Below are 23441 nucleotides of genomic sequence, written 5' to 3' on the forward strand. Positions count from 1 at the left end.
TGTTTCAGATGTTTCAGAAGTTAAGGAAACATAAATAAGCGTCAGACTTCTAGCCAAAAGAGCACATCTTTTATAGGTGTCCAGAAAACTTGGTTATCTAGGTTGGTATATTTTTGCAGCATTCATATGGCCACGGCTCTACTCTGTTGGACACTGTTTGGAGAGCTTGCTGTGTTCTTAGATGTTTGCGTCTGTTATGATCAGGATTTAGTAATTAAACTTATTTCCACAACAAGATTACAAAAGAACCCCCAAACCAGATGTTCCTGATTACATAAATGTTCACACAAACCCACTGTCTTGTCTCCCATCCCCCAGGCCCTTTTTTCAGTCCTTTGGATTTAGTTAACACCTCCCTTTTTTTGTACTGGATGATGATTTAGCAGAGTTAAAACAAACCCTGAAGGCAAGAGCCTCCATGAAAGTTTACATTTTTTAATTTAAAAAGTTTTTTCGCTTGAAAGGATACACTGAGCACTGTAAGCCTCAGAGGAACGTTAAAGAGGTTATTTGGGAGCGCTTCCCTCATTTCCCGCTAAAGCGTTCACGTATTTACGCAAGTCGGGCACTTGGAAGGCATATCGTCCAACACACCATGCGGCAGCAGCCCTGCCTGTGGTCCTCCCTCCATGGCTGTGTGAGTGGTGTCCAGGGCTCAGGAGCTGCCGGCCCCAAAACACAGACAGCGAGAACTAGGAAGCAGGCAAAAGCCCTCTCGGTACAGAGTGCATGCACTTTACTCCTGGAAGCCTGTCTCAAGCCCTCACCCGGAGATTGCTCACTTTGTCCACAATTCCTGCAAGCTGGTCATTTCCTTCCACGGTTCAGGATGAACTACAAAAAATCAGTCGAGGCAGCAATCAGAGACCAAGTCGGAGAGCAGCTTGGAAAAGCAGATCTCGACACGGCAGCCTGTGCCTCCCAGGCACTGTTAAAGAAATGAAATTGCCCCGAGTCTGAAGCCTTAATAAAAAAGTGGAAGTATGTTTAGTATCTTCCTATTGTAGCAGAAGAGGATGTAATCAATTTTAGAAAGATTTCCACTGATGTATGCATACAATTTAAGAGATCATGTGCTTAGAAGGGGTGAGCTTTAGGTAGCAAGACGATGCATTTGAAAAAACTTCCCTTCCTGGCAATGCAGTGTGTGTACTGTCTTATCTTTGAGAGGGAAAGAAAAATGGATGGTTTTATACCACAAGAACTTCTGGAAGAGTTTAATGACATAGTAGTTTAGGGTTGGAAGGGACACTTTGTTAGATTAGGACATGTTCCAAATGTCCATAATTGTAATATTTGTGAGGAGAGAGGGGAAATTAAGACTGCTCTGGCCTGGGTAACCACTTCCACAACTCCACAAGGCACTAGTGTGGGTGGCACTCCTGGGCATGGGACAAGAGAGGTCCTAGTGTTGGGGGTTAGCCAAGGTTGCTCTGAAGAGGTAGCACGTGACTAGAGCCCATCAGGAGCCAGCTACTTGAGGGGCTGCGGTCAGAGCTTTCCAAGCAGAGAACAGCGGTGCTGTCCAGGCCCTGGAGTGGTTGACTGGCGGAGAAGCAGAAGGAAGGCCTGTATGGGTGCAGCCTGGGGGGCGGGGCTGGAGTGGAGGGGCGGCACACGTGGTGAGGGTGCTAAGATGTGCTGAGTTTGAGCCATTTGAAAGTGTCCGGGAGGGGGGGTGACTTGACCTGTGCCCACTGTTGCAGAGCTGGCGGTGTTCTGCATGAAGTCTTTCCTTTTACTGAGACCACGAGTGCCTGAAACAAACACAGCGCGAAACAGTATTTGGGTGAAATAGTACTTCTTTTCCATGAATGACATATTCTGGTATGTATTCTACTCATTTCAACGTCTTTTGGTAATGTTGATTACAGGCCACCATGGACCCATAAGAACACTTAAAAGACACTGTTCTGCCTCAATACGTGTGTCCCTGCCCGAGAGCTAGAAAATCATCACTAACACTTGAGGATATGTGTACTCAACTACCACTTTAGGCACTTGACACATTACTTTGTGTGCTCCTCCCCAGTGGCCCCTTGAGGTAGGCGTTATCCTCATTTTATAAAAGAAAAAAACACAGATGTTACTAAGATTCAAACTAGGCTCCAACCCGAGGCGAGGCTGGAGGTGGAAGGGAAAGGAGTAGAGTGTGGGGTGGGGTAACAAGGCAGGTGGGCTGCTTTGATAAAGGTCTCGAGCAACAAGTGCAAGCTTCGGTGTTTTGGGTTACCAGATGATCAGTGGTTCCCTCCTAGTGAAATGCCAGCTACACTTTCAGATCTGAAAAGTCGAGGATGGGTGGTCAGTTTCTCGGTCCGCAGGGCAAATGCTAACAGGTTTAGCAATGTGCCTGCGGCCTCTCCAGCTAATCTTCTGCTGGCAGCCTAGCCCTGTGAAAGGGCAGACAAGGATGAGCCTCTGTGGGGATGAGGCTGACCTCACTTGATAGCTATGCTGCCAGGCGGACCTTGTCCCGGGCCGCAGGTAGTGGGCCAGCATCAGAGCCCCAAGTCAGGAGCTCTGGTTTATCTCAAACAGAGATTGTAATCCTTTCCCGTGAATTGTAATCCTTTCCCGTGAATTCCAGGTATGGCAGGAAGGGGTTTGTCTTAGCACGTCTTGCATCCTGCAGACCCTGTCTTCAGCAGGTCAGAATTGCTCTCTTGGTGGGACCTGCCTCAGCATCCAGGCACCCTCAGATGCGGTTATGAAGGAGACCCTCACTGTGGTGGAATGGCATTGGACTTGGAGGTCTGAAATCGCTGTCACCTGCCCCTGGGGGCCCAAGGGCCCCTCTGAGCACAGCAGTGACTTAGGAGTTGCACGTCCTGTTTCGGCACTGGATCTAGGTCTCTTTAGAAAGCATCACCCTCCCTTTGTTGGGTGGGTTAATCTATCACCAGTTCCTAAGAACTAAAGCCCTGAATTTCTTATCTCTCGATGGTGGTCCCTGAATTTGGACCAACTTCATCTCTAAACACACTTACAGGGACCTAGCTTGCTTTGTCAGTCACCTGCTCCAGGAGTGCCTGGGGCCCTGAGCCAGCCCTGCTGAAGCCCTGAGTTCTCCTTTACCTCGTGGGAGTCCTTCAGGGGCCCTGACCTCTCACTCCCTCACCGCCCCCTCCCCACCTAAGCGCTGCAGAGCAGTTGGTCCAAGACACCCTCTCTTGTCAGCCGCGCGGTGACCAGGACCCTGTTCTCAGGAAAGAAGCAAAGAATTCACTTGTCCTCAGAACCCAGAAGCTATAGTACTAACCTGCAGGTGTTTTGAGGTAAATAAGAACTATTTATATTTACAGTATTATTTCTTTAGGAGGACGTGTCTTCTGGCTTAGGTTTCTAAGTTGCAGAGTGCCCGTGTTGGTGGCCACAGCAAACATCTCCTTTGGTAACTTCACGTGATGTGCTCTCTTTTGTGAGGTTAATTTGTGGGAGCAGACTGGTTGGGTTCTACTTTGGTTCAGAAATAAGGTAGGAGTGACTTAGCCTGGTCTTTGTAACCATCAGAAAATGAAAACTGACACACGCCTGAAGTATAGTGGCATGGTTAAAAAAAATCAGCCAGTGTCAATTCAGAGGCCCAGAAAGTAAATGTCTCACACCATTTGTAGGACATGAAAGAGCAGATTGGCATGCGGGGCTTTCCTTTGCACCAGCAGTAATGCATCAGTAAGTGTGTCCAGATATAATTCCAAGAGGTGATTTCTCTCAGGTTTAAGTCCAGTGCTGTCCAGTACAACTTCCTGCAGTAATTGAATTGTTTGCGGTATCGTTAGGGACTTGGGAACTGAAATTTTTATTTTACTTTTATTTTATTTTATTTTTTATAAATTTATTTATTTTATTTTTGTCTGCATTGGGTCTTCGTTGCTGTTTTCTCTAGTTGCAGCGAGCCGGGAGCTACTCTTCATGGCGGTGCACAGGCTTCTCATTGGGTGGCTTCTCTTGTTGCGGAGTACGGGCTCTAGGTGCACGGGTTCAGTAGATGTGGCACATGGGCTCAGTAATTGTGACTCACGGGCTCTAGAGTGCAAGCTCAGTAGTTGTGGCACACGGGCTTATTAGTTCCTCCATGGCAACTTCTTGGACCAGGGCTCCAACCCGTGTCCCCTGCATTGGCAGGCAGATTCTTAACCACTGCAACACCAGGGAAACCCTACTTTAATTTTAAATCTAAAAAGGTCACACGTGCCTAGTGTCTACCATAAAGGAGAGGGTGTTTTTTTTTCCTTTCCTTTATTGAAAGGTGTCATTGTCCCCTTTATGAGATTCATCACAATTTTCCCTGCTGTCTCCTGAATCTTAAAATTTTTCACTGAGGCTTCATATTACTAATCTTGGCATGTGAAGAATTTGTTTTGGTAATGATTCAAGGAAGTTACTTTACGTAATCGTATAGGAAATTCATCATTTTACGCAGTGTTAAAATTGAGATTGATGTATTATGCATAAAAACCTCCTGCTCTGTTAGCTGAAGTCCTGGTCTAGGACACTGGAGGAAGACCAGGCCAGGGCAAGGCCACATTTATTTTGTGTAAACTTCCCTGGTGTGCACCCTGTGTTATTCTGTGGTATGAAATGGCATTTCATAGTGGGGGAAAAGTCAGAATATAGCAGATATTATAAGAATTTGATGTAACTTTATTTTTGGCCTGTGTGTTTCTTTTTTTTTTTTTTTTGAAGTATAGTTGATTTACAATGTTGTGTTTCAGGTGTACAACAAAGTGATTCAGTTATACATACATATATATACACATACATATATATGTATACACATATATATATTCTTTTTCAGATTCTTTTCCCTTATGGGTTATCACAAAATATTGAGTATAGTTCCCTGATGTAACTTTAGAGTAAACTACGAAAACGTTTCCTTTTGGGGAAAAAAGAGCAGTTTAAAATAACATTTCAACAGTTATAGTCTAAAATGTCACCATATACAAAGGGTTCCTGGACCTGTGGTGGTCACCTCAAGTTCACCCACTGTTTCAGGCACAGCTGCTCTTCTGGTCTTGCCACGCAGGTCTTCCCTAAATCACTACAAGTGATTTTGAAACCAAGTAGCATCACCATTGGTTCTAGGACCCCTTTGGGTGCTCCAGGCTTGAGTATCTTGCTAGATGCGGAAATGGGTACCATCCAACTGGATGGTTGAAAGTGCTCAAAAATACTGGTCATTAGTATTTGGCTGTGTGAGGAAACCATCTTCTGGGCAGAAGGCACAGTCACTAGCTTTAAAACAGTTTACAGTCTAGAGGCGGGACTACTGTGACATGGTCTCCAGGGGTGGGCCCAGTTTATCTGCATCTCTGGGCAGCCAACCAGGTGATTACGCTGCAGTCAGGGTGGTGGTCAGGGGAAGCACAGGGGTCAGGAGTGGGGGCTGTATTTATGACAACCCTCTCCTTTGCCTGGCCACCCTCCTCCCGGGAAACCTTCTGATACCCCAGGTGGGACCAGACCCTCCTGTTACACGTGCCCCAGGCCATTTAGCTCCCTTGAGTTACTGGCTGTCATTTCAGCCACCTGTGAGCTTGACAGCAGGAGCCACATCCACCTGGCTCTGTACAGTGCTCCCAGCACCTGCCGACCACAGGACTTTGGGTGGAAGGACAGAGGGTGTGGAGGCAGCAGGACGCTGTGTTTCAGCACTGATGGGTCATCAGCTAGTTAGAGCCTTATCACAAGATGGCTGTGGGCTTGTTCAGGAGTCGGTGTAAGGAGAAAACCAGGTCTCTTAGATGCAATGGGTGGTTCCATCCGAAGTCAAGACTGCTTACTGCTTGGGCCGGTGGAATGGAGGAGCTGGCCCTGAATCCTGAATTGTGAATTTCTTTAGGGTGGCTGCAGACCCCGCCCTGCAGCCCAGTCCTCCTGGGCTGAGTTACCCCACACCTTCCCCCTCCTCGGCCTGACCACCTGGTTGCAACCCCTTCTCCAGGGTGTAAGGAGGCCAGAGTCTTCATCCCAGTGCCTGGGAAGCAATGTAGGACCTCACTGTCCCACAGGGACGCAGTGATGGGTTCCCTGTCTCCAGAGGTCAGACGCATGATAAGTTAAATACTTTAGAGAAGTGACCCAGAGACCTTTGTATAACATTGTTTCAAAGGAATTTGAAAATTCCTTTTTTCTAATGTACACAGAAATTGACAGGAGCTTTCTCAAAGTACAATCTCCCTAAATAGGGAACTGCCTGTAGCTGCTTCTGAGTCTTATGGAACTAGATTGTTACCAAATTAAGTGCTGTTTTCACCTCAGCGCTGATGACTTGAACTCATCAGTAAGACAACTCTCTCGGTCTATTCAGACTGCTGTAACAAATACCACAGACTGGGTGGCTTAAACAACAAACATTTACTTCTCACAGTTCTGGAGGTTGGAAAGTCCATGGTCAGAGGTGCTGGTAGATTTGGTTTCCAAGTGGGGTCCCTCTTCCTGGCTTACAAAGGGCTGCCTTCTCGCTGTGTTCTCACACAGTAGAGAGAAATCATCTTTCTCGTCTCTTCTTATAAGGGCACAAATCGCGTCACAAGGGCCCCACTCTCCTGATCTAATTACCTGCCCCCCCAAGGCCTCACTTCTAAATACCATCACATTGGGGGTTAAGGGCTTCAACATAAGAATGGTGTGGGGGGCACTAACATTCAGTCCATAACAACAACTAATAAAAATTCATCAAAAGTTTATTTTTGTTGTCATCTAAGCTGCCAGGCTATTTCCCTATGGTTACTAACATTTTTCCCCCTTTTATATTTGTTAACTGAAGGGCAAACCAGTCTCTTGAATGGTACTATTTCTGTGATAGGGAGGACTGACTCAGATGCCTTCCACCTGCGACGGTGGGTCTGCAGACCAGAGCCCCCCTCAAAGGGGGGCTGCCCAGCCCCAGCCCCTCTGGACCCAGGCCTCCTGCTGGGCTTCTGCGCTTTGATTTGTTTTTAAGGCTGGGATCTGGATTTACATGTGAAATGTCAGGTAGATAAGGTAGATAGTGGATGTATTGTTGCCTTTCTCTTTTATAATAAGCCAAACGATGTACTTTCTGGGGATTGGTCTGCCACGTGCCACAAGTTTGCCATCCGTGTCTTGGGGTCGTGTGCGAAGGGTGCTCTCAAGTGTTTGCCTGACTGATCCAGCTCCAGTCTTTGCACCTACCTATGGATGATGTGTGTCTATATTAACCGTGAATAGTGAGTCACAATCTTCGTTATTAACAGCAACTATCATGACTTAACAGCGTGCGATTTCAGGGAAAACAAATGCAGGTTCTATTTGTACTCTGCCCAGAAAAGTCTTACTTTGGTATTTCACTCTTGATTTTTTATCAGAATTCCACCAGGTATTGTTATGAATGCACTAGTGCACCTTGCATTGTAAATTCTGTATGAGTTCAGAGTGGGGAAGTGGTCTTAAATTATTCCTGAAAAACCAAAACAAAATTGCCGAAACTCCTAAACTAATACCTCTACATTGGTGTATTTGATTTTGATTTAACTGTCCAGTAGTGAGGCTCATAGTGGGATGATTAAATAACCTACCAGTGAGGAAGGATAATCTACCTTGATTAGAACGCTCAGGTAACCCCTTTCATAAACTTACAGTAAGCCCACCGAGGAAATACGTTGTAAAATGCGACTACTACGTGCAACTGCGATTTACAGAATCCTGGCTTTGAAATACTTCTTTCTCGAAGTACAATTTGTCAGAATGGGCATCCTGACCTTCCTATAAGGTGTTAAGTAGAACGAGGGAAGACGGAATCACGTAAGAGCCCTTGTCCTCCCACAAGGCCACTGTTGGCCATTCTCTCCAGGTTTTTGCATTATGCGAACCTCACTCAGTAAGCACCGTTGTGTAAGCAGATGTGACTCCTCAGGACACTGTCATCCTTTCCAACCTTCACGTTTCCCTACTTTTCCTAAAGGTCGCATCAAGCACGAGTCTGGAGGAATGTTCATCTTTCTCTCCTTTATTTTCAATAGGTGGAATACATGTTGGTATCTTTTGATCATGAAAATAGAAAAGCCCAACTGGTACTGTCTGGAGAGGAACTTCTTGAAACTCTGCAAGAAAAGGGGGAAAGGACAAACCCAAAGTAAGCTGATGTACTGAAGGCTTCTTTGAGAGTTTCTGAAACTGTTAGAACCACTGGAATATCATCTCTCCTCCCACATACAGGAGACAGGAGAGCACAGCAGTTTAGGGCTCTGGCTCTGGTTCCCAGTTGCCTGGGTTCAAATCCTGCTTCCTCTGCTTAATAGCTGGGTACCCTTAGGTGGGGTACTTAACTTCTCTGTGCCTCAGTTTCCTCAACTGTAAATCAGGGATAATAATACCTACCTCTTAGGGTGTAGACATTCGAAATACGTTAGTAAGCACTTAGAAGAGTAAACTCAATATAAAGTTTGTTTACTATTTAAATATTTTTTTAAAAAATTGGCAGTTACCAAGATCACAGACCATGGTGTCAGAGAAAACTTGCAGATGGGTTTTGCTTGGCTGGCAGGATATTTTTTAAATATTTCTTTATTTCAGTAGACAGAGGTGAAGGGGGCATGTACCTCCAGTTCATTTTTCTACCCACTGCATTTTGGGAGGCTGGGTTTGCATTTGGAACCCAGTCTTAAACTGAAGGAGGCCTTAAATCCCCACGTCCTTCCCCGCAGAGTGGACAGGCTTGCTTGCCTTGGACAGCGCATGCCCTGTGTGTGTCTCAGTTACTTATAAATATTTTAGACCCAGCACTTGTAACCCTTATGTAGTTGAAAAGCTGTGGAAGATTAACAGCCACTGGGAATTGTAAAGAGTTCTTGGCTTCTTGTATACCCAGTCGTTTCTAAATTTTTGGAAGCAACTTTTTCAAAACTAAAAATGGAGCAGACTGCAGCGAAGAATAAGATGGACTGAAACCTTTTCTCCTCTGTAGCCACCCTACCCTTTGGAGACCAGAGTATGGGAGCTACATGATCGAGGGGACACCTGGCCAGCCGTACGGAGGGACCATGTCTGAGTTCAACACCGTCGAGGACAACATGAGGAAGCGCCGCAAGGAAGCGACATCTCTGCTGGGGGAAAACCAGGCCCTCTGCACAATCACTTCGTTTCCCAGGTTAGTCCCTGTGTCAACGTGCATGGCTGGCATTTCAGAGCATCCGGGTATCAAGAGAGCAGATCACAACCCAGCACTTGACCCCACAGCTCTCATGCTTTGCAGACAGTTCATCCTCATCACACTGTGTCTGGTAGAATCTGTAACATTAGAGCTGCAGGCAGAGTCATATGCCAGCCTCTGCCGGTGGTGATTGTGGCCGGGGGGGACTGTGGAAGGACCCGAGGGCCACAGATTCCGCAGGCTGAGGGGAAGGAGCAGTGCACAAGGAAGGATGTGCGTTACCCCCAGATCAGATCAGAGGGCCCCCCGACGGGGGGATGGCATCAGCGCTCCCAGGGTCTGTTGATACATATTAACAAAGAACAAGGGAGTCACTGGGTCATGTTTGGATTGTGCTGAAAAGATTTAGGATTTGTCATCAAATCTAGTTATGGCTAAAATTTCATAAGAGTAAATATAAGGTAAATATGAACAGTGAAATTCTGTCCTTAGCTTAGTATGAGGTACGTAAATATCACACAGTTATACATAGGACCTGTATGCATTCTTGCATACAAATCGTAAATCTGGTTATCTCTGCTAGATATCTGTCAGACTGTGGCAAAGTATGCTTACCTCCCCAAAGTTCAAAAGCACTTTGGGGATTGGTATCCGTGGCCTGGAACACTCTGAACTATTTTTATGCTTTCTTTTTCTTTCCTGATAAATGTCCACGATGAACATAGGCATTCACAGTCACACCACTGGTCTTAGGACACTTGAAGGGAATTTTGTTTTTTAAAATCTCCATGGTCACATATAAATAGTTGAAACCTTATTTAAGCAACTCATCAGACATTTAGAGAAGTATCTTTTTCCTTCTCTTAAGTTATTATGAAGGGAAGAGAGTTGAGCTAGGAATAAGTTTTATTCTAAAAATCTAATTTTTTTTTAAAAGCCTAACCATATCTTTTATGGTGAGAGGGTATTTTTGGATTTGTAAACAAAACAAAGATAAAAATTATTTGTTTGTAGAAGCCTCACCTCACATCCACAGTTAAATGATAAGGGAAGTTTTATTTCGGGATCAAGAGGGAGAGCAAGACTCAGTTTCTTCAGTGTAAACAGGGTGATTCTCTTTCCGTAAACAGGTGCAACTGTAGTGTGGCCTAGCAACCCAAACAGTGGTCGTGTGACTGTTTACATTTAAATCAATCCGACTTGTATACAATGAGAAGTTCAGTTCCTCAGTCTCATTCGCCTCCTTCCACCTGCTCAGTACCCACCTGAGCAGTGCAGGTCGTGAGCATTTCCATCCCTGCAGAGGTTCCGTGGGACGGTGCTGGCCTGGAGGAAAAGTGGGGCTGGGGGTGCGGGTCTGAGTCCTGGCTGCCCGCTTCCTGCCAAGTACACACGTGCTTCTCCAGCCTGATTCCGGTCAGCAGAGAGACCCCCAGATCTCAGTTTGTCACTCTCTGCAAGGGCTTTTCCTAAGGCTGCAGGCTGTCAGTGAATAATGTACGGAGCTGCAGGAACTCTGAGGAGCCCCATCATAGCTGGGGCTGTTTTCCAGATAAGATCGGCAAGTTCAGTTTTTGTTCACAAGGCGAACATGGGCGGCCAGTTTTATAAAAGGTGAGGTTGAAAATAAGGCACCGGCTAGTCTTGGCCCCCAAGCCAGAAGTTTCCCACTGCCGATCTACACCCTGCTTTGTTTCTCTGTTGGAATTAAAGCTCTTCCTCAGGTCAAGTGAGATAATAGGGTTGGGTTTCAGCCTCCAGAGGGAGATCCTGGGGGTGGACAGGGGCACCGGCAGAGAACCTGCCTGATCTGGACGGAATCATGAGGTGCCTGGCAGAGGCAAGAAGCAGGAGGCCTGTCCCAAGTCGAACCAAGCTGATGGGGAGGTGGTGGTGTGCAGGGGTCAGAGCTGGTAAAGGAAGATGCCTCAGAAACCACGTGGGGGAAACAGCCAAGGCAGCCAGGACGTAAGTAAGCACTCTGCAGACCCTGAGTGGATGGAGGCTTCTGATAAAATCGGCAAAAGGGCTGCAGTCACAAGAGAAGAGCTTGGTGAGCAAGACAGACTGCAAAGGCGTGGCTGCGAGGGGCACAGTGTTTGCAGAACACCTGTGTGCCGGACCCGTGAAAAAGGCAACGTTACACATGCATGTTTTTAATCCCTGAAGACAGATTCTATCTCTTTAGTTCTTCAATTTCTTGTAGATTAGGCTGCCCTGGGTTCACACTGCCCGAGTTCAAGCCCAACCCAGTGGAAGGAGGAGCTTCCAAGTCCCTCTTCTTTCCTGATGAAGCGATAAACAAGCATCCGCGCTTCAGGTAAGTGTGTGGATGACTCAGATCCCTGGATCCCTGCCTTGGGGGTGCAGTGTCCCTCCCGGAGTCATTACTGAGCGGTTCCTGAACTCCAGCTCCTGTGGTAATTAACCAGAGGAGCCCACAGACCCACAGCTACGCCTGTTCTCGGTCCCCCAAGGCTGCTCGGTTGGTGCTGCTTGTTTCCAGGCTGGATCTGCCTGTTTTCCAAGTGACCCTAACGTTGTTCACTTAGCCACAGATGCATTTCAATCCTAGTTCTGTTAACACCTGTTTGGAGAAGCTTTCTTGTCATCATTTTTACCTTTTCCTCCTCTGAAAATGACCGCCAGTATCTGTGGTCTTCTCATCCCACTCCATATACCTTGACAATAAGGTAAAATGTGTACAATACCTGTGTATATAGTAGCCACGCTCTACCTTCTGTTCCACTAACTCCTAAGTCTGTTGGTCTGTAGTTTTAATTCTAGGGTTTCAAGTTGCTTCAGTCTGATCTCAGCTTTGGACCTTTGAGTCTCACCTGTCATCCTGAACCCGGGCTCCTGACCTAGAGTTAGGGACCTGTGACTTCTCAGTGTTGATTCCTGTAACAGGTCTGCACACCTGCTACGTGCAGAGTCCGTGGGGAAGATAAAGACATATAAACATAGTTTCCGACATCAAGTGTTTATAGTGTGCCAAGGGGAAGGTGGAGATATTCAGCTGCAAGAAAAGGTAGATTATGACAGGTGTCCAAAGATGATAACACCAGAGAGAGGAAGGTGCTTCTGACTGAGGGGGTCAAAAGCAGGCCTCCTGAGAGAGGTGGCATTTACACCGTTGACAGCACCACTGCCCAGTAAAACCATAGTGCAAGCCACACGTGTAATTTTAGTAGTAATTTTGTAGCCACCTTAAAAAAGTGAAAAAGGTGGACTTATAGTGTATTTTATTTAACTCTATAGATCCAACTTGTGACCAGTATTTTTTAATTATTAATAAGTTTTACTTTATTTCTGTACCAAGTCTTCAGAATGTGCTGTGTGTTCACCCTCAGAGCACATTTTAATTAGGACTGGCCGCACGTCCAGTGCTCACAGCCACAGCTTGCCTAGGGGCTTCTGGATCAGACATCGCAGGCTGGAGGATAGTATTAATGCTGCAGGATGGGTGGAGGGAGTGATGAGGTTCTGGGGTCCAGAGATGCCCGGGGAACATGAGTACCACAGTTTGGCTCAAGTCTTTGGACTTAGCATGGAAAATGTTAGAAACATACGGTGAGGCTAGACCACGGCAGACCTTGGACACTTGAGCTTGGTTTGGTGAGTCACACGGAGCCGGGGATCAGGGCTTGGGCAGGAGAGAGAATGACATTCTCAAACAAGAACCAGAGGACGTGGTATTAATGCAAAGCCTTCTTTCAGGAAATCCCCTCAGTCTCTCGGTCCACATGAATTTTTGGTAGGGATGTCTTAGAGGATTAGTTTGAGGGAGGATTTCATTCCATGTACTTGCATATTGTCAAATTCTTCTTTTGCATGATGGTTCTTAGGTGACCAACTTAGGACATTTGTTGTCTGTTTTTTAGTACCCTCACCAGGAACATCCGGCACAGAAGAGGAGAAAAGGTTGTCATCAACGTCCCAAGTGAGTCTACAGAGGTGGCGGGTGGGAGGGGACCCCCCCCATTGTTGTTAATCCTTGACTCTCACCCATTTCCTGCTCTTTTCTTTCTTTCTTTTTTTTTTCTTTTTTCAATTAATACTGCAGTATTTAAGGACAAGAATACACCATCTCCATTTGTAGAAACATTTCCTGAGGATGATGAGGCAGCAAAGGCTTCTAAGCCCGACCACATTTACATGGATGCTATGGGCTTTGGGATGGGCAATTGCTGTCTGCAGGTATCATTTCAAATATCCAGAGAGGCAAGCTGTCCTCATCCGTTTCTATTTATTAACTTCTTTTTTTTATATGTGCATGTTTCCTTTTTAAAAATCACATTTTAATCAGGTTGAAATAGTAGCTAGTACTTCTTTCTGAAAACCAATGAAGTTATCTTAGTAAATTCACTGGAAGTTGTCTCTGGACGGAATCTACAGTTCACTACGAAGACATAGTTGTTAATGAACTTAAAAGGTGAAATATTCCGCAGTCACTGTCTCTGTTCTCTCTGTGCCTCATTTTTGCTGCCATCTAGTGACTAGCTTTGAGATTGTAAACATTGCTCAAATCTTATCATTTCTGAAAATGAATTCTGGATGCACTCCAGTGAGCTTGTGATCCAAGGGAAGGATTATTTGGACTTTAAATTTTTATTTTCCTGCAAGGCCATCTAGTGTTATAAAAAGAATAAATATTTCGCAGCCCATGTTTGCCTTACCCCTGGCTAAGTTTCACAGGAGGTATTGTAGAATAGCCTTTCTCTCAATGACTTGGTTAAAACTTCCCCTGGATCTAATCAGATTACTGGCACCTGTGGCAGGGATGGTGTCCCACCACACAGGGGACCTGGAGCGGGGAGCAGGAACCCATCGGGCTGCCCACAAGCCTGTGTCTGGGCTTTAGCTGTGATTTCTCAGGTATTTGGGTAACTCTCCTTCTTCTGGTCTCGGTTTTCTCAACAGCTGAAAGAAGGATTTATATTAAGGCTGCTTCTAGGTCTGTCTCTGAGCTAATATTCTTTAATTGTTTTTATTAACAACAGTATTGGTTTTAACCTTTAATTTGTTTAAAATCATGTTAGAACAGAAGTAAAAGTGGCACAAAATTAGAAGTTTCAAACTGAAACTTTCAAAAGAAAAAAAGAGGGCCTCTTGTTATTATCCAAGGAGATTTTATCCAGTTCTGATTATTTGCTGATTGGAGCAGTGTGAAGTCTGACCCCACATGAGCACCCCCCAGCCCACCCCCAGCCCTCAGTCTGCCTGCCCTCCACACGGCTGGGGACCCAGCATCCCATCATTTCAGGCAGCTGCACACAGACACACACCTTCTTGCACATGTATCTTGGATGTGTTTATTTTACAACTACGTATAATCAAAATTGAATGCCAGAGTCAGATTTTTACATGCTAAGTGTGTTCAAATAACCATGGCCAAGGATACCATTTCCCCTGCTTTCCCTGAGTTATATAGGTGGCATGAAGCGTGTCTTCCAAACAAACCTAGGCTATGAGTTTCCTTCCAGATGGACACACTTCATAAAAAAGAGACCTGTTGACTTTTAACTGCCTTATCTGCTTCCCTATCTTAATTCCAAATATTTCTAAAGAGAACCATTAAGCTCTAGAACTTAAAGTGCACAGCTTTAAAATCTATCAGTGCTCTTGAAGGACCGATTGCCTCTTTTTCTTGGTTTAATATTAAACCAGGGTGTTTTGCCATGGACAGCACAGTTGCCCCATTCCAAAGGGATAGTCTTTCCCTTGAAACACTGTGTTTACACAAATAAATACGTCCTAATGGTAGGTAGTTTACATTTTTATTGCTTGTAGATACAGTTTTCCATCCAATTTAAGCTTTGTCATGGGTTTAAGGTTGTTTTCTTTTTCTCAGTGGTGTGTCCAGCCATCCCACTTTCAATACTCCACTTAAAAGTCTTTAGCACAGATAATGTAAGTATATGGTAAATGAGACAAATTCCATCAATCACCACAGAAATCTCTGCTTTATCTCTTAAGTGGAACACTAGAAACTACTTATTACAATAAGGCAAAAAAAAATGGTTTCAAAGTTTTTGTTTGTTTTTTAAGGTTACTGAGCATCTTACTGTACAGAACAAAAAGTACTTCAACTATATTCAAATTCTTGACTCTTGGTGGGGGACTTTGCAGGAATCATTTAATAAGTTCATGCATATTGTGATAGGCTTCCCCCCGCCCCCCAAGAAAATCCTATGGCTTCGACACTGGGTTCTGGACAAATTTTAGATATTTAGGTTTCTAACATCAATTTTTCATACTTTCTCTTTTTTTTTCCCTCATCAGTTTCCTGGTGACATTGCTTCTTTTGTTTAAAATCATGTTAGAACAGAAGTAAAAGTGGCACAAAATTAGAAGTTTCAAACTGAAACTTTCAAAAGAAAAAAAGAGGGCCTCTTGTTATTATCCAAGGAGATTTTATCCAGTTCTGATTATTTGCTGATTGGAGCAGTGTGAAGTCTGACCCCACATGAGCACCCCCCAGCCCACCCCCAGCCCTCAGTCTGCCTGCCCTCCACACGGCTGGGGACCCAGCATCCCATCATTTCAGGCAGCTGCACACAGACACACACCTTCTTGCACATGTATCTTGGATGTGTTTATTTTACAACTACGTATAATCAAAATTGAATGCCAGAGTCAGATTTTTACATGCTAAGTGTGTTCAAATAACCATGGCCAAGGATACCATTTCCCCTGCTTTCCCTGAGTTATATAGGTGGCATGAAGCGTGTCTTCCAAACAAACCTAGGCTATGAGTTTCCTTCCAGATGGACACACTTCATAAAAAAGAGACCTGTTGACTTTTAACTGCCTTATCTGCTTCCCTATCTTAATTCCAAATATTTCTAAAGAGAACCATTATATGGTTCTCTTTATATGATATGATACTTTATAAGGATATATGATACTTTATATGATACTTTAAAAGGATACCAGAATCCAAAACCGTTCATATATTCATATCTTTTTAAGGTGTTAAGAACTCTTTTTTTTCTTCCCCCATTAAAGCCTTTACCACAGTGATGTCTCAATGGCTCAATCAGCCCTGGGGTAAAGAAGCTAGTTACTAAATATACTTAGAATAACTAAGTCGTATCACTGTTCTAACTCGGCTATTGAATTCCAATTGCCAGTTTTCTTAAGCATATTTTTCTAGGGTTGACTTTTTCAGAATTTGCTTGTGAATTGTCTAGTATATACTAGGCCATCTAAGAGAAGCCAATCAAAAACCTGAAAAGAAAAAATGCTTGTCATAGGATCTTCTTAAAAACAAAAATAACAGACTCTAAAATAGCTAAGAGTAACTCAAAAAAGGACCTAAATAAACTAAGAGATGTATGTTCAAAAGCATTCAGCAGTCAAAACACTTGGGGGAACATTTAGGTATCCCTGATCTCAATCCATATAAGTTTGGGCTATAGGGTCAGCTTTTCAAGTATCCCACCATTTTATAAAAATAAAACTTATCTTTGCTCCTGTGTTCTCCTTTTTAGCACCCTCTTTCCTTCAAGATACTCTATTCACTTAATAAATATTAAGGACTAAGTGGGTGTCAGACCCTGTCCTACACACTGGGGATAGAGAACCGCAAGGCAGACCCCTGCCCTCCTAGGGCTTACACTTTAGGGGTGGGGTCACAGCAGATAAGCCTGTAAATACTCTGCTCGCCATCTCCCCCACTTCTCATTTAACTCTTACCCACAGACAAGCTGATTTCTGCATTCCCACCTCTTGGCAGAAACTGCCCTGGTTTGGGTTATTAGTGACCTGTCAGTTCTTCTCAATTTCTGTTTTCACCTTTGACATTCTTGCTCCTTTACACCTGTGACACAGCTCTTCTCCGTGTGTTGAATTAATTTGTAATGGCTGGGTACCTATCATTATGTTTTAATTAAAATATAGCACTGACTTAATAATTCACACAGAAATGGTAGGAAAGTCAGGACACAGTAAATGGTCTGAATCATCGTTTTCTGTAGTCAGTCACCACACTGACGTGAAATGCCATGAATTCAGCGGTTAGACCCTTGAGTCTCCAACAGAAGTCCTCTGCCATTTAAACAAAAGCCAAAACAAAACAAAAAAAACAAAGTTGAGACCTGGCTAAAACTACTGGAACTAACAGGTTGCGATTAGAATAGTAAACATTCACTCAGCTGCTAGTTCAACTATTAAGCACTTAAATTATTTACTGCACCAACACAAAATCCAAACTGTCATTATTAAATAACAGCAGAACATGAGAACTGTTCCCAGTTTGCAGTTATTACAAATGTGCCAACACAACCACAATTTGCATTCCCTGCCCCTTCCGCTGCCCCAGCCCTGCAGAGGGCAGCACTTTTTTTTTTTTTTTTTTTTGGTTTCTTTTGGGTAATTGCTTTAAGAGGATTTGCACTAATCAATTACGTGATCTCCTTCTCTGCCTAACTCTTAAGTCCTACTTACCCGTCTTGTGCGGGCTTCCTGGGCAATCTGCCCTTCTTAGTACATCATCTGGGCCTACTCCCCAAATACTTCTCCAGCTCGGATTTTTCTTCCTGGCCCCAGCCCTGGAGACCAAGCCGCTTACAGGGCTGTTCCGCTCTTCCTTGGCCTCATAAGCCCATTGTGTCTTGGCGCCGCTGCTTCCCATCTGTCCGAGGAGCACCCAGGCCAAAACCCAGGTCACTCCTCACTCCGCTGTGCCCACTGATCACCAGGCCTGCTTTGGCCCTGCTGTGCCTCTTCCCACCAGACTTCCTCAGTTTTTTCCTGGACAGTTGCAGTGTTTTAACTGCCCTCTCTTCCTTCCTCCAGTCCTGCCCCCTTCCGAGCTATCTCCCACTGTGCCACCAGTGAACTCTGAAACCCATCCTTCGCATCTCCAGATCCCCCTTTTGTACCAAAATGTATACAAGCCCACAGATGTGGATGGGCAGCTGTAGAAGGAAATAAGTCAGTGGAAGAGGAAACGCCTGGCTGAACTTCATTGTTAATCTAGTTCTTATTTATAGTAGATGTGAACAGGAATAAAGCCATTTTCTAGCAAAATTCATCCGAGACAGCTCTTAAAACTCCTGTGTTCAATGTTGTCATCAACGGAATGACCATCACATGCCATGACCAACCACCTTCCTTCTCAGACTTGGCTCCTTGTGGAGGATGGTACTGATTTTGTTTTGTTGTTTAATAACTTGGGATTCTTAAACAGGTAACGTTCCAAGCCTGCAGCATATCTGAGGCCAGATACCTTTATGATCAGTTGGCCACTATCTGCCCAATTGTCGTAAGTAGAAATCACACCTAATTTTAACTACTTCTTTGTATAAAATAAAGACTGCACGTGCAAAATTTGCTGACCATGTACTATTTAAGTCCAGTTAAGACTTCATTTAGAACTGAACTAACATGAATAATATGCAGACTTAGAGCTAATGGATAAGAGTCTAAGCTGTAGAGTTTACCGTTGCCAGTAAGGCATTTTTGTGTTGAAGTGTCAAGCTTGAGCGTAGCCGTTTTCCCCCTCCCATCCCGCCTGTCCTCACGGTATAGAGAAGATGATTTAAAAGAATCAGAGGCAAGGATTGGAGTCACTTCTGGTGTATTTCACCATGAGAAGGCAGGTGCAGTAGATGTAGTAGAAATCTGTAGGGGTTGCATAAACTGATTCTTCCAGACCAGAGGTAACTGCATGAAGCTTTTTTCAGCATGTAAATGACACTTTGAACTTGCAGGTGCTGACTTCTGTTTGTTTTTAGATGGCTTTGAGCGCTGCGTCTCCTTTTTACCGAGGCTATGTGTCAGACATTGATTGTCGCTGGGGCGTGATTTCTGCATCTGTAGATGATAGAACTCGGGAGGAGAGAGGACTGGAGGTGGGAGTGATTTTCCTTAATAGTCTTTTAAGTCCAGCAGGTAAAATGGGGATATTGTCACTGCTTACAGTTTTGAAGTCACCCTTAAATTTTTATCCTGAGTGGGTTAGTCACACATGGGAAGAAGCTGACAGGTTATCAACCTGTCTTTGGCTCCACAATGTGTGTTTGGGGTGAGAATGTAGGAAATGTGATTTGGTTGGCGGGGGGGGGGGGGGTGTTCAAGTTAATTTTCATCATTTGTTGGAACCAGTACTTGTTTTTACCTTCTAAAATTAGTAGTACAAGTTTTCTATATTTTGGGAGTCAGTGCTGATGGCTGTTTTTACCAGAAAGCTTTTTGGTGCTACGTGAGTGCTTTGTCTGTGGTGCTCTCTGTTGTGGAAAGTGTCATCTGTTGTCAGGTTCTTTGGCCTGTTACAGAGGGTTAGGTTTGCCTAATGAGGTAGGTTTGTGCCTCTTGTTTGCATGTTGAACTGCATCTCTCCAACCAAGACTGTGCCTCAGAACCACCTATAGAGATCTTTAAAAATAAGTACCCAGGCCCACCCTAGCCCAGTGAGTAAGTATGTCCAGAACTGGGACCTAGACATACATGTTACTAAAGGAGCCCTCACAGGTGATTCTGATGTTCTCGACTGGGCTGCCCTATTGATGCTCTGCTCTTTGTGTAATTGTTCATAAATTGTTGAACATGCCTTCTAAGTAGAAATAAACTTTAAAGCAGAAATCATTTTAATAGCTTTTTTTTACATTATAGTTTTATAGTTTTGCTTTCAACATTGGCATTTTCCTATCTTGATGAGAATGAAGGTGATCCACTTTAAAAAAAGAAAAAGAAATATATATATATTTAAGTCATGTCAGAAAACAGACTACTTAAATTGTCTCCAGATTTTTTTTTAATATAATTTTTCTAATACTTTTCAGGATTAACTAGCTTTTTTTCGGGATCTCATGTTCAGGTTGGACAGTTTTATGTAATTACATATATAGTATATAGGCTTTTAATATAATTATTTGGGGCGTTAGTTTGTTTCCACATCATTTTATATGGCATTCATTTGTATTTTTTTCAATTTTAGCCGCTGAAGAACAACCACTATAGGATCAGTAAGTCCCGATATGATTCAATAGACAGTTACTTATCTGAGTGCGGTGAGAAATATAATGACATCGACCTGACGAAACACAAAGAAATCTATGAACAGCTGTTGCAGGAAGGTGAGCCTCTGTTCCTTTTGTCTAGATTTGATTGTAAGCCTTTAGTTCTTCAAAGCCCTTTTAAATTCCTTTGCTGACTCCTGGCCTGGCTTCTATTTTTAGTGTGAAGTCTCTTAACTTTTCTCATGAGGCTGCTTGTTCTTAAAGTTTCAAGTTCCAGATACTTGTGAGATCTTGACTTTTAGCAAAAGGAGCTGACTTTGGGGGTCTGTCCCTTGGTCCACAGCTCTGCCCCCACGGGCGTTGTGTAAGGAGCGAACACACTCCATAGGATAAAATCCTGGGAGACATGAGAATCCTGCACAGCCCAGCCATTTCCTAAGCTTCTAGATGCCCTTTCTTCAGACTTCCCGAGCTGTCCTGCCGTCTTTCTGGGCATGGAGAACAGCTCTGATGTGAGTGGTGTGACCTCTCTCTGCAGGCATCGATCATCTCCTGGCCCAGCACGTGGCTCATCTCTTCATTAGAGACCCGCTGACTCTGTTTGAAGAGAAAATCCACCTGGACGATGCCAACGAGTCCGACCATTTTGAGGTATCTGCTCCGCTTTGAAGGTGTTGCACTTCACTATCCAGGGTGGAGGCCGTTGTCTGGAGGGGCAAAGAGTTGATGACAGTAGAAGCCTTCTATGACCTCCATGACCCAGTGCAGCAAAGACTTTAAATTGGTTCAAGTACCCTTATTTTATGATTCTTACTCTCCGGTTCTGCATTTTTCATCCAGTATTTTCTCTTATTTTCATAGCGATGAAAAATGCAAATATGCGGCACAGGAAAATAACACGACCGCTTCTTTCAGGACTGCTGTCGTGTCGCCTGACTTCCGTTAAGCACTTGCTGTTTTGTCTCCCTAGCAGGTCACGCTCCACGAAAATCTTAAATTGTACCTTTTTGTATTTGTAAATTGAAGAGTATTTGGTATGGACAGTAAACAGTCTGCTTCACGTATTAAATATCAAATCATCTTAATGCCTTACTGGAAAATTGGTTTTATTCTCTGCTTTTTGAATACAGAATATTCAGTCCACAAATTGGCAGACAATGCGATTTAAACCTCCTCCTCCAAACTCCGACATTGGATGGAGAGTGGAATTCCGGCCCATGGAGGTACGCAGCCCGTCGGCAGGAACCGACTTGGACGCACCCGTTCCCAGCCACCTGCCACCCACCCGCACCCTTGTCAGAAGCTCGGGTTACTTGGAAGGCAGCACAGATCACATGTGTGCGTGTTACATGCAAGTGCAGCAGCTCGGGAGGACTGCTTCTGAGAATAGATTGTGGGCAGAGGCTTCCAGACCCAGGTGGGAGGTTAGGAGATGCTTGGGAAAGACATGACCCTCAGGGGCCTCACAGGGAGGAGCTGTTTGCATGGTGGGCCCCTAATGTCTCGGGCCCCGTGTCCAGGTTCAGTTGACAGACTTCGAGAACTCCGCGTACGTGGTGTTCGTGGTGCTGCTTACCAGGGTGATCCTTTCCTACAAACTGGACTTTCTCATCCCGCTGTCAAAGGTAAGGACGAGTTTCAGTGTAGGGTTGGGTGTCTGTAGGTTATCATCCATTGCTCATTTATGTATAATAATTGTTTCAACTCTGACCTCACTTATGATTGTTCCTCCCTTAGAATAAAATGCTCTCCTTCCACCCTTTTTTTTTTTTTTTTCTTCTTTTTAAACCTAAGTTTATGCTATAGATTTTGGTACCGTTTTGGTGGAGACTCCTGGAAAAAAATGTTAATAGTAGCTCCTTACTCAGCCCATTTGGAAGACATTTAGGGTTGCATTTGAACAATCTCTAGTTTCTAGAGGCTTTTGACTCAAGATGATGGCGGGAGGGATTCCCACAAATGGGTTTTGTCCTGTCCAGTCCCAGGCCGATCACGATATTAGACTCAGGACGGAGGGACGCGTAACTTTGGTAGTGCAGGGAATGGAACCAAACTGGAGAGGTTTCTGAAGAACATAGTTGGCGCTGCACTACTGGAAAAACAAATCTGAATCAGCCTCAGCCCAACAAAAATCAAGAAGGAGCTTTCTGGAAGCAGTTTCCCGGCAGAGCCTTGGAACAGTTCCAGGCTGTGAGGCAGCAAGGCTGGGGGCCGCGGGGCAGTAGCCAAGTGAGTATAGAGACCTTTGGTTCCTGGCCGGTGGGTCTCTTGGCACAGAGAGTGGCTGGGAAAGGCTGCCGGGCAGAGTGAGGGTCTGCCGGGGCTCAGGGCTGGAGGGAAGAGAAGCAGAGCTGCCCTGTCCCAACACACACACACAGCCACTGGGGAGATGAACGCACGTAAGGAGGGTTCACGTGATCTGCCAGTTTATGAAATACACTTGACATGCGTGTAACTTATAGTCAGTTCCTCCGTATCTGAGAATTCAACCAGCAGCAGATCATGGAATACTGTAGTATTTACTGCTGGAAAAATCCTCATATAGGTGGACCCACATTGTTCTGGGGTCAGATATAGATGTCTGAAAGTCAGTATAAAATTGAAAACTTTTAAAGAGAAGAGCCCATGGGCCTGCAGAGTATATTATCCTCAGTGAAATACAGTTAATTTTTTTTTTTTTTTTGGCCGTGTAGCATGTGGGATCTTACTTGCCTGACCAGGGATCAAACCCGCACCCCCTGCAGTGGAAGTCCAGAGTCTTAACCCCTGGACCGCCAGGGAAGTCCCAAAACACAGTTAATGTAGAAACTGGAAAGAATTTTAAAATAAATTCTCATTAGTGCCCTCGAAGAAATTCTAGAGAAAGGTCACATCTTAAATAAACAAGCCCTGTGGACCAAAGAACATTTGGAAAGTAAGAGTTCTCAGAAACAAGGGACGTGGTAGCCACACTCAGTATGCTTACCAGTAAGCAGGTGTGGTTGAAGATCAAAGTCTGTGATTCAGGGGAACCAAACTGAGATTCATCCCAGCAGGATGGCAAAGAAACAGAGATTATGGGAAAAAGGATGAGAGGATTTCTCTGGAAAGTTCAGGGTTTGTATCAAAATTTAGAAGAAGAGAACAGTCTATACAAAAGAGATGTGAGATACAATAAAGAAAATAAAGAAATAGAATTTCCCCTGAGTGAGAGTCCACTGAGGATGAGACAGAATTATTCAAAGAAGAACCCAAGTCTAGGAATTTCTGAATCTCAAAGAGAAGATCAGTTGTCCAGACAGGAGAGGAAATTAGGATACCTAAACTTCCTGCCAAGAGGGAGAAGAAAGTCAATTGATATCATTTCTCATCTA

General features: G+C 44.5%; 1 protein-coding gene across 3 annotated transcripts in view; it reads left to right on the top strand.

The window, feature by feature from the left end:
• Window positions 1-23441, top strand: part of GCLC (glutamate-cysteine ligase catalytic subunit) — a 39310-nt gene that overhangs the window by 10200 nt on the left and 5669 nt on the right. The window contains exons 2-12 of one of the 3 annotated variants that reach the window (XM_060162540.1): window positions 7992-8104; window positions 8936-9118; window positions 11328-11441; window positions 13006-13064; window positions 13188-13321; window positions 18318-18392; window positions 18865-18981; window positions 20067-20205; window positions 20627-20739; window positions 21219-21311; window positions 21609-21713. In XM_060162540.1, coding sequence (XP_060018523.1) covers window positions 7992-8104; window positions 8936-9118; window positions 11328-11441; window positions 13006-13064; window positions 13188-13321; window positions 18318-18392; window positions 18865-18981; window positions 20067-20205; window positions 20627-20739; window positions 21219-21311; window positions 21609-21713 — 1245 coding nt within the window. The remainder of the gene's footprint in view (window positions 1-7991; window positions 8105-8935; window positions 9119-11327; window positions 11442-13005; window positions 13065-13187; window positions 13322-18317; window positions 18393-18864; window positions 18982-20066; window positions 20206-20626; window positions 20740-21218; window positions 21312-21608; window positions 21714-23441) is intronic. The other 2 variants (XM_060162541.1, XM_060162542.1) reach the window with 2 other exon arrangements.

Source organism: Lagenorhynchus albirostris, chromosome 10 (genome assembly GCF_949774975.1).
Source record: "Lagenorhynchus albirostris chromosome 10, mLagAlb1.1, whole genome shotgun sequence".
NCBI classification, from domain to species: Eukaryota; Metazoa; Chordata; class Mammalia; order Artiodactyla; family Delphinidae; genus Lagenorhynchus; species Lagenorhynchus albirostris.